The sequence below is a fragment of the Watersipora subatra genome, chromosome 11, assembly GCF_963576615.1.
Source record: "Watersipora subatra chromosome 11, tzWatSuba1.1, whole genome shotgun sequence".
Classification (NCBI taxonomy): domain Eukaryota; kingdom Metazoa; phylum Bryozoa; class Gymnolaemata; order Cheilostomatida; family Watersiporidae; genus Watersipora; species Watersipora subatra.
Window position 1 is genome coordinate 43,512,127 of NC_088718.1, and position 12,039 is coordinate 43,524,165.

At 43.6% G+C, this 12,039-nt stretch overlaps 1 protein-coding gene across 1 annotated transcript in view; it reads left to right on the top strand.

Annotated features, from left to right (window-relative positions):
- Positions 1-11,825, top strand: part of LOC137408102 (receptor-type tyrosine-protein phosphatase beta-like) — a 29,664-nt gene extending 17,839 nt beyond the window's left edge. Inside the window, 3 exon segments of the mRNA XM_068094497.1 lie at positions 8,334-8,469; positions 11,257-11,419; positions 11,724-11,825. Of these exon segments, the coding sequence (XP_067950598.1) occupies positions 8,334-8,469; positions 11,257-11,419; positions 11,724-11,812 (388 nt within the window). The 3' untranslated portion in view covers positions 11,813-11,825.
- Positions 11,826-12,039: the final 214 nt, after the last annotated feature.

Genomic DNA, 12,039 nt, shown 5'->3' on the forward strand with positions numbered 1-12,039 from the left:
TTCAGAGACCCACTTGGTCGGCAGGTGAGAGTTTGGGGAGGAATCCTCTTTCACCGAGTCGGGCTCCGTATCGTCTAGAGTTTCGTTAGGAGCTGGGTGGAGTTCCAGAGGAATTATTAACTCGGGTAGTAGAGGCAAGGCTCCGATAATTGGAGAAGCCTTCTTTATTGTTTCCTTCGTTACTTCCATGGTTAGAGGAGGTGCAGATGTATACGCTTCGAGTTGACAGCAAGCAATGAGCGCGCTCTCTCTGGTGTCCAAGATGGCCGCCCTCTGACCTTGACCTCTGGTGGCTTCTCCTGATTGGACGGCGCTAGTATCATAGTCGGCTAAGTACGCAGGGGGCTTTCTGTTTCGTTGGGGTCGTGGGGTGTTTCCAGTCCCGGCGGTGCTAGCCTGAGCTCCTACATTTCCCGTGGTTCTTGCTTCCTCGGTCGTCAATCCGCAGCCAGGGTCGGGGCCAGCCCTCGAGTTAGGGTTGCGTTCCCCTGGAGAGACCGAGGAATCCTCGCCTGGAAACCGAAGTGATTCCAATCTTCCCGGCGATTGTAGTATTGGCAACTCCATTAGTCGACTAGGCAGGAGTGATTCTGGAATAACGACATCTGGATTACCGTTCTCTCGTGATACTCGTCTACGGGGGTGACCTCTCATGTTAGGACGTCGGGCAGGTTCGATTTCAGCTGGGGCTCGTCCTTGTTGCACCGGACTAGGGCGACAGAGCCTTAACCTTCCTTCAGCTTGAGTGGATCGCTGGCCATATCTTTCTATTTCGTAAGTATGATTTTCGTGACTCCTTAGTACGCGATAGGGTCCCACATACTTGGCCGCTAATTTTGGATTTTCCCCTTTTCTTCGCCGCTTGCTTAGTAACCATACGAGGTCACCCTCATTGAATAGCGGAGGCTCTCTCACATCGGTTGATACAATCTCCTTCTGTCTATCTCGGAGGAGAGTATGGGCTTGCATCAACCGGTCGTGAACAGTCTGGACATACTCGTGTATGCTCGTAAATGATTCCAGCCTGTTTCCATACAACAACTGGTCAGGAAGACGAAGCTCTCGACCCAACATCAAGTAATTGGGTGTTTCCTTAGTGGCGGAGTGCGGTAAACCTCGCAGCGTCCGCATGATTTGTGGCAATAACTGATCCCAATCCTCTTGTCCTCTGCCCAGTAGAAGGGCTCGTAGGGAGTCACCCAGTACTCGATTATTTCTTTCAACCACACCATTCCCTTCGGGGTGGTACGGAGTGGTCCTAGATTTGTCGACTCCCCACAAGTCACATAGCTCTTGAAATAAAGAGGACTCGAATTGGCTCCCCTGGTCGGTGTGGATAATTTCGGGCAGACCGAAGTAACTGAATATTCTCTCGTCCAAGACCTGAGCTACCGTTGGGGCTGTAGCGTCGGGGATAGCTAAGGCATCTGACCACCGAGTGAAATGGTCAGTGAGCACCAACACCCAGCTATTTCCTCGAGGGGTCTGAGGTAGGGGTCCCACCAAGTCTACGGCTAGACGTTGCCATGGCCTCCCGGCGTACAGCCGTTGTCGGTTCCCGGAGGTCCGGCCCTTTCCCGTCTTGGCCCGCTGGCAAACTTCACAAAAGAGAACTGCCCTCCTGATATCTCCAGCCATGCCCGGCCAGTACCAATCCAGTTGGACGCGTTTCAGGGTCCTCTCCACACCGCAATGTGTTTGTTCGTGGGCTTTCCACAGGATCTCCTGTCTCAGCGTTTGGGGGCATACCACCACCACCCTTTCTCGTCCATTCTGGATGAGATGAAGGGTCAATACACCTGACTCGTCAAGCTGGAGCTGGTGGAACATCCGGGCCAATCGCTGCAACTCGGGGCTGCCTACTTGTAGCACGGCCTCTTCTATTCTTTTCCAGTTCCTGACGGCCTGATAAATTATCCCTAGGTCGGTAGCGGGTCTCTGTTGCAATGCCCGTACTTCATCTAGCGAAGTCTGCACCACCGCCAACAGTTCCAGGACCGTGATTTCATCAGTTTCTTCAACGGGTCCTGGTTCACCTGTCATCTTGACGGCCCGTAACCGAGGGTTTTGAAGCTTTCTGAGGGGGTCGTCCAACACTCCCGGTGACCCCGCACCGCATGGCAGCCGTACTGGAACTGGGCTGGCTGGTGTGGGAGTCGGGAGGTCGGGCCCTGATGTATGTCCGCTGCTGGGTAGTCGAGGCCATTCGTCCTCATCCAACTGGCGGGCGCTGGGACTGGGTCCTCCTGTACCTCTTGGTGGCTGTACTGGAACTTGGTCCACTGGTACAGTAGTTTCCCCATTTGTCCCTGGAGTTACTAGAGAGTCACACACCTGTGACCTAGTTGGCCCCCGATCCCACTTTTCAATGGCTGCACACTGCCGGCAGTCGATGCACTGTCGTCGACTCAATCCATCGGCGTTACCGTGCTTAACGCCCTTTCGATGGATAATTCGATACTTGTGCTCGGCTAGGCTCTCCAGCCACCGGGCCACCTGGCAAGAGGGTTCCTTCCTCCGGTGCAACCAAACCAAGGAGGCATGGTCTGTCCGGATAGTAAATTCTCTGCCATATAGGTAGGGCCGGAAATGTCGGACAGCCAGCACGACTGCCAGCAACTCTCTTCTAGTCACGCAGTAATTGCGTTCGGCGGAGGAGAGGGTCTTGCTATAGTAGGCTATAGGTCGCTCCTTGCCTTGCTGGACCTGGGATAGCACAGCCCCGGTTCCTACGTTACTAGCATCGGTATCGAGCACGTAGGGTAAGGAGGGGTCAGGATATGCCAGTACTGGAGCGTGCGTCAGTGACCACTTGAGCTTAAGGAAAGCTTCCTGTTCCTCTCCCTCCCACTTCCAGGGGACCCCCTCGCTTGTCAACAAGGTGAGAGGTTTGGCGATCGAGGCGTAGTCAGGTACGTATCGGTGATAGTACCCAGTGGTACCCAAGTATGATCTTAACTGCGTCACATCCTGGGGTGCTGCCCATCCACTGATGGCCTGAATCTTCTCAGGGTCGGTAGCCACTCCAGTGTCGCTGACTATGTGGCCCAGGTACTTAACTTGGGTCTGGAACAGACTGCATTTAGAGGGCTTTAGTTTTAACCCGGCCTGTCTCAGTCGCTCCAACACCTCTGCCAGCCTAGTTACATGACTAGAGAAGTCTGCCGACATGAAGATGATGTCGTCCAGGTACAACAGCAAAGTTTTCCAGTGTAGCCCTTGGAGGACGCGTTCCATTAGCCGCTGGAAGGTAGCCGGGGCGAAGGTCAGTCCAAAGGGGAGCACCTTCCATCTCCATAACCCACTGCGTGTGGCGAACGCTGACCGTTCCTGGGCCTCGGCAGAGAGGGGTACCTGCCAATATCCGCTCATCATATCCAAGGTACTGAAAAACCTGCTGCCGGACAAGGCGTCCAAACTCTCATCAATCCGGGGGAGGGGGTAGGGGTCCTGGCGAGTGACACTATTGAGTTTTCTATAATCCACACACAATCGCCACGCCCCGTCCTTCTTCCTTACCAAGACCACCGGAGAACTCCAGGCCCCGTGAGCGGGCTCAATCATGCCCTGTTTCTCCAGGGCCGAAACCTGTCGCTCGATTTCGGCTTCTTTCTCGTGCCCTACTCGATATGGGTGTTGACGGACGGGTTGTGCCTCTGGAAGGAGGGGGATTTCGTGCTGTACCAGGGTGGTACGCCCCACGTCCTCGCTTCCTTGGCTGAACACATCCGCATAACGGACCAAAAGGTCTTCCATCCTTCGGTGCTCGGTAGGGGACGAGCAATGTGGCGCCGCCTGTTGGAGCAAGTCCAGCATATGGGGAGGTACGTTGGAAGCAGAAGGGGGAGGTTCCTTAGAAATCTCGGCCTCTTCTTTCGCTGTCCAGGGGACCCCTATTTCGTCCGGCCCGACTCCAGTGTATTGTCCCACAACCGTCCCTGCCGTCACGCTGACTGGATGGTCGGTAGGATTCATGCAGCGGATGGCCACTCTCCCCTTCTCACCGGGTTGATGTAGGCTGGCGGCCACCATATAACCGTTTCTTACTCCCTCGATTAACCCGACTGGTTGATAGCACGAGGACGTGAGACGTCCGGCAACCAGGACCTCGGTTCGAGGGGGAAGCGTTGTGGCTCGCATTATTTGAACTCCACTTGTCAGGGGTTGACCCTCTCTGTCAGTGCAAGTCAATTTCTGCCCATTTAACACCAACGTGGGTTGCTGAAAGTTCATCTCACAGTGGTGGTCGACCAAGAAGGGCATGCCCAGGATGGCATCTTCCTTCAGGGCACACACCACTAGAGACACAGTGACCTGGACACTCCTGACTCTGACTGGGAGAGTGATGAGTCCGTGAAACTGCAGCCGGGTACCATCTGCCATCCGCCCATAGTCTTCTCGAACCTCTAATTGGCTCTTGACATCCTTGGGTAAGCGCTCAAAGACATGTCGTCCCAACAGATTAGAGGTGCATCCGGTGTCCACGAGAAACTGGACGGGCTGACTTCCGATGCGACCTGGCAAGAAATAGCTGCTATTGTGTGGCTTCCACAATTCATCTCCATGAGTTCGTCTGGTTTGGCTCATTCTCTGGGGGCCTTTTCGGGAAGGCCGAGACGGCTTTGGCCAGACGTATGTTTCGTCCTTGGCTCCTGAGGGTGGGAGACCTGCACACTCAGGTAAGGGTTGATACTGGTTATGCAAGGGAACCGGTGGCGAGCAGGGGGGGAGCCTGGGTCGCCTAGTCCGTCGTGGCCGTTGCCACTGGCCTTGCATTGGTACAGTAGATCCACAGTCAGTGCTTCCCCCTACTGCTGTGGATGGGAACCGTTTCCCGACCTCGTGGCTTGAGGTGATTGTCCTTGGGTGACTTGAGGGCACCGGCGTTGTGTGTGCCCTGTCTGGCCGCAACCCCAACAATTTGGTCCCCTTTTCTCCACTCCCCGTCGTCCTAACAGATTTTCTTCCCTTAGTCCATCCGCTAATCTTTTTATAGCCATCAGGACGTCATTCAGGGTGGCTGATGGGGGATCCGAGTAGACGGGGGCGACTGTAGCAGGGGTAGTCTCCTCCTCCTGCACTGTCATTACTATGGGTCGGGCACCAGGCCGAGGAAGAGTGGGCTGAATTTGCAGGAACTCATTCCCTGCCTGCACTGCTTCCTCTAAGCCCTGGGCTTTTATTGCCAGAAGATGGCGTTGGAGGGGCGTGTTTCCTAGGGTCAGGGAAAACGCATCCATGGCCATACTGGCTTGGTGGGAGTCCGGAAGGTCAGCGTATGCGATCTTCACTAGACGCTCCATTTCGGTTGCGTGTTCTTGGAGGCTAGTCTTTGGCTCCCTCTTGAGGTGGAGCCTACTCTTAGCCTCTCTCGGGGAAAGCCCGTACTTTGTGCGTAAGGCCGAGAAGATGGAGGCAGGCGAACCTCCTCGACTACAACCTCTGGCTCCCTCCTTCAATGTCTCACACAGGTGGAGGAGAGTGGCCTTCTCATTCCACTCATTAGCTTCCGCAACCTCCTCGAACTGGGAGATGAACAACTCCACATCCTCACTCCCATCGAACTTCGGTGGCTTGAAGCTAGCTTCCTTCTTAGGCATTTGTAAGGCTCTAGTAATAGCCTCTGTCAGCTGACCAATCTGGTCGACATGTTGTAATTCCGCCTCAGCCAGATCTCTGGTAGCACTCCGTCGGCTGTGTGGCATGGTTACAAGGGTTGTCTTAGAAGTCCGAATTACCGCAGTCAGATCCCACTGCTGCCACCAGTGTGTTGGATCCTGCGACCAACACGTAGAGGCGATTAGGTTGGCTTATTCTATCGGTCTGCATTCACCCTTCACCGGGGCTGTGTGCGGGTTGCCCGTGACCAACACGCGGAGGCGACTAGGTCGACTTACACCACCGGTCAACATCAACCACCTTGCACAAGGGATAGCTCCCAGAGTGGGTTTTGTACCAGGTCGACAAGGTCGACAGGAGGTCGACGGGGTCGACGATGCTTGTATGAATTTATCACCACAGCACAGTCCATAGACTAGGTCTTTGGAATTAGCTATATGCTTAGTGTGGTTCTGCTATCGCTCAAGGTAACAGAAGAAGTATGGTTCCAAATGCAATGCATATATTTGAACAACATAAAAGAGCCGAGGCTCTGCCTTAAATACATTCAATTATGCAAATAAGGTAGCAAAGGCCAGCCTCCTTTAGGGGCGTGGTTACACAAATGAAAAAGGGAGCACAACTCCAAATGATATAAAGAAAAAGGGGATGGCAACATAATGTTTCCATCACAGTGCTTCGCACGAAACAAATTTGTAACGCAAATACTAAAAGTTTACTTTTTTCGCAATAATTTTTCAAATATTTCATACTCCACTAATAATCTTTTAGGTTTTTAGTGTAGAGTTCTCTTTTATATGCTTTTGCACTTGCTTTTAGTTAATATATATATATATATATATATATATATACAGTGAAACATGGATAACTCGCCCTCGGATATAGCGAACACATGGTTAACTCGACTGGATTTGCTTGGTCCGTTCCCACGCAATGATAAATGGCTCTATATAACTCGAATTCAACACTGTTATAACGAACTGTTTTTTTGCCCAACGGCTACCGAAACGGTTGCTATCGCTTTAGAAAATCACTTTATTCCAAGCCATAGAGGTAAACCTCAACTTTTCGTAATTCATAAGCGTCGTTATTACCTCCATCGGCAAAATATTTTTGTCAACGACTGTTCTAAAGGTTTAGTGAAATTTGATTTATACTGCTATACGATGAATAACGCGGACTGGCCCGGCCACAGGCGCAAGGATTTTCGCCAGGCACATACAAAACAAAAATCGCATGTTGTTTTGTATGTGCGTGGCGAAAATCTTTGAGTGCGTGACCCGGCTAGCCCGTGACGAATATTTTTCCGAAGTTGATTCCGTGTTGAATCAACGTCGGAATGTTGAATGTTTAAAACGTCTTAAAATTTGTTTTTATTAAACGTATACGTTTTCTTAGCTAAAAAAACTATTCATCGTTTGACCTAAACACAGAATACGTGTGTACATTCAATAAGTATCCATTCAAAAAGCGTGAGTGATATACAATGTACTGTTAAACCTCGTAAAACTTTTAATTGAACTGCCTCGGAGTGTTGCTCTTAACGAATCCCAGGTAAAGTAAGGCAATCTTTCCATAAACTTCAAGAAATATCGGCAAAATTGATCGTGGGTAAAACGCTCAAAAGAAAAAGATGTCTTTTCTTTGAGCATTTCAGCAACGATCAAGTTTTGCCAATGTCAATCTAAAAAACGTCCTGGCAATAACATCACCTCAAACAACAAACCAATCTCAAGTGATAGAAAAATCTCTATACTTTTTGATAAAAACGTTTTAAACTTTACATTAAAAGCATTTAATTTGAAACAAGCCATTTGTGCTTTTGATTTATATTATAGTTTGTATATGTTCATGTATCTACTAATAAATAAGTGAATACATGGACTTGTGACAGTGCTCTGATAACTTGAACACTCTGATAATTCGAACACTTTTGCTCGGTCCCTTGAAGGTTGAGTTATCCGAGTTTCACTGTATATATATATATAGAGCACAACGTTTTTATATATATTTGTATGCATATATATCTATATATATGTTTGTATATAGATACATATGTATAGATATATATCTATAGAGATATATCTATATATATGTTTGTATATAGATACATATGTATATATATATACAAATATATATATACAAATATATATATACAAATATATATATACAGATACATCTGTAGAAAACTTGATATTTATATACAGTACTTATATATATATACTATATATATGTATACAGTATACATATATATATATATACATATATATGTATGTGTATGTATATATGTATATATATATCAAAGTTTATATATATACATATATATATATAGACTTCCAACCCCGTCTAATGAGTCCATTGCACGAAACAAATTTGTAGCGCAATTATTAAAAATGTACTTTCTTCCTAGTATTATATATATATATATATATATATATATATATATATATATATATATATATATATATATATATATATCATTGACACATAAGTGATACATATGTGATATATATATGTATATATATATTCACATACATATCAATAAACACTCGATGTCTTACTCGGCAATGAATGTAAGATTCATTTCTCACTCCTTCCTACCAAGCGCTGTACGTTGACTGATTGCGCACACTAGCACTCACGTTTATACAGGAAACAAAATTACCAAAGCTGATTTATAACACAGTTTCACCCCCTTTTTTGGCTGTTTTTAGTGCAGGGGTTGGCCGAACAGGTACATACATAGCAGTTGACAGGCTTCTTCAAGAGATACAAGAGAATGATGAAATTGACATCTTTGCCATGGTATTGGAGATGAGAGACTACAGATGCAAAATGGTGCAAACCGAGGTAATACATTCCTTCTGTTCTTAGAAAGAAAAATATAGTTGTTTAGCTCAGTGAATATTATTATACTGTGGTATATAAATGTGATAGCTAATAAGTTAATTAATATGGTAGGAACATTATAATAGCACATATTTTATTGCATTAACACTATAATTTTCAAATGCTGGTTTATACTAGCTCATGCATGTTCTGCTACCTGTCCAGTATTGTCAAATGTTTACATGTGGGATGGACACAGCCACATATTGTCACCTGTCAAGTAATGCCATCTGTAACATTAAGTCATCAACACACAGCAATTCATTTGAAGCTTTTGAAAGGGCATGTCTCAGCTGAAGCAATCTAAGCTAATATAATGGAGGCAGACGAGTTATAATAACTCAAAGACTTAACATTGTTTTAGCACCTTCCTGTCTGCTAAAATGTGATTTTACTTGCTGTATTCTTGATAAGAAAGCTATCACTAATAAGCTATCCTATCAAGGGTTTCATAACTAATAAGCTGTCTAATTGACAATGCTCTTGCTAAAAAGCTGCCAAGTAAAGATTGCTATTCCTAATAAATAGACCATTGATGATTTTATCACAAACTAGCTCATCTACCCGGCGTTGCCCCAGTAATAACAAAGTCTTTAGACAAATTGATTTGTATTTAACATATAACAACATTTGCCATTCTAAATTTTAAACTACATATTATGAGAGAAGTGTTTTGTGGTCTTTTGTGTAGTTGAAACAAATTAGGAGAGAAAATAAAAACAACTGTTAAAGTTTTCAAACTTTGTCAAACAACTGTAACTTTTAAACTTCTTACCATGAGGAAAAGGTTTTGTGTAGGACAACTAAATTAAAAATAAATAAAACAACTGAAGAGGTTTTCAAACAACCGTAAATTTAAAAGTCCATAACTTGAAAGAAGTGTTTTGTCGAAATAAATTAGAAGCCAAAACTAAATTCATCATAACTTCAAAATGTTGGACTATGCTTTTGTATTTAGGATTGTGTTGGATATAGGCGCATAATGTTAAATGTATTTATAATGTTTGCAAGAACTTGAGCACGTCAGGCTAAAAATCAAGTGTGAAAAATTATAGACCCCTTCAAGGTAAATATATGAACTCTTTGAATGCTGCATCACTCGTGTCAGGTGTTATGGTGACTATTTTTTTTACTAAAAACATGTCATTTGGTTTTGGCTCTTGTTCTGTTCTTACTTGTTCTATATAACCTAAATTAACAGTATTTTATAAGGACATTTACAGCAACCAAATATGGTTGATAGTACCTAACCTGGGTAAAACCTTCTTGAAAAAAGGACATCTATCTGTGATCTAGTTTAAATTGCAAAAATCTAAGCCAATTTATCTTGCAGTTAGAAACAAGTTGTTAAAATAGCATAAAAGCATTTGAAAAAAGCTAGAATAAATTAATGCAGAGTTATAGGATGCAATGAGAATATATGAAAACCAGAAGTGGACTTCTAAGACTTCGTTCACTATTAAAAAGAGAACGAGAGAAAGTTTAATGACAGTCTCCTAGCCTCTCATTAAACCTAGCCCATTCGTTTCAGAAACTTAGCACTGTCATTAAAGCCTAGGCTCATTTAATCAGAGGCTCCTAGCTTCTGATTGGCTGATGAGCGTCCGATTTGTCGGTGCAACCGGGCACTGCTGGGTTTCTCCGACACCGACTTTCAGATCGGTGCCGACACCGATCTTTCTGTTCACACCTACCGACACCGACACCGACTCATCAAATTTGTCTGTGCACGACAAAATCGGTGACAAAATCGGCCAGTGTATACGCACCATAAGAAGAGTACGATTGACTAACAAATAAATGTGTATCATAAAAAATATAATTATTGATAGCCAAAATGTCCTAAGATGACTGACAATGAGTTTACCTACAAAGAAAGCTTCAAATTTATACTAAAATATATTGTAACCATGTTAGACATAAAACGCCATACAAAAAGGTAAAACTTGTTCATAGAAATAAAAAGTTTTGGATTATTGATTTTTGCAAAACTTCTATTTTTTATCAGTTAGAATATCAGTTACCAACAAATATAGCACAGTTGTTTTAATATCTAATATATGTATAGAAGTTTATAGTATGATTGGACGTGGGTTAAGGGAGCTGTCACAAAGTTATAAAAGTTTTGCTAAATATTTAAAAACTGTTCACAACATCACAAAGGAATGCATATTATTTTGCTGCTATCTATTTCTTTTGCCACTATTAACTAAATACTTATTCTAGCAGTTTAAAAATGCTTCATAAGCAATTTAAATATACCTCTATTTTAAAAATATTAAATTTTTAAGTATTTTTCAATCATGTTATGCAAATTTACCAGTTGTTAATTTTCATATGTTCTGAGCCATTACAGATTTGTGGAAAGGCAAACATGATCCTCGTGTCATGTTGGTGTTTGTGCAGAAGTGCAAAAATGACACCCAAAGTTATGAACAACAAAATAATACTTAAATAGTGTTTTTGGATATAAAAAACCTTGTTGATTGCAATGATTAATCTCTGAATAGCTCAATTTAGTGAAAATGAATTCTTTTTACCTCAGAAACAATATTAAAAGAAGACTAACTTAAGCCTCTGATCTATAATACTATTACTCATAATAATATTATTATTAATAATAATTATTTGCTAAAATGTCTATTACTAGTTTAATCACATTGTCTGCAATACAAAAAAAACTTCTCTCAATATTCAAACTTGTTTTTTCATACACTCACTCGATCTTACAATCTGCCAATTTTATAGGACCAATATGTGTATATTCATGATTGTCTGAAAGCTGCTCTGCTGTCAAATCTCTCTGCTCGCTACAAAGTGACACCTGAAAATAGAGAAAGTTCAGCAACACGGACATCTGATGATGAGACATCTTCCCTCATGGACCACACCTACGAGAATCACCCTGCGGGTTCGTGATATGTTTCACTTTTGAGTTACAATGAAACAAACTGCTGTATGAGAATCTTGAAACTTGTAACAGAAATCAATAAACAAGTAAATTATTCTATTGATTGAAGAGAGCGTAACAACGCTGGTAAAATATACCAGCTTGCTGCTAAAACCAAGTTTGGATAAATAATTGATGAAGTCTGCATTGACTGATTTTACTTCTTGAAATGTTCCTCATTAGTCAGCAGTCTTAACCTTTAATAGTTTTATGCCATCAAATGAAATGTGCAATTTCCAATTTATATTTATGTCTACTTTCACAGGTCTTGAAGAGGTGATGCTAACACCGATGGGTGGCAGCGAATTGAATGAAAACAAGGAAGATGACTCTGAAATGAGATCTGAACTTTAGACATCTAACTGGAAGCTATCAATATTATCTGGTTCAGTTAAGCTTTACTTGACATCATGAAATCTAGAAAACCTAACTATTGTAGCAGCTAATTTAAACATGGCAAGTAAAACAAATTTAGTTACTAAATTTATAAGAAATATGAAAATTAAATCAAAAGGTTTTACGCAATCTATTTTGGTTATTATTTTCCTTGATGTTGAAATGGAACAAAATATAGAAGTGAT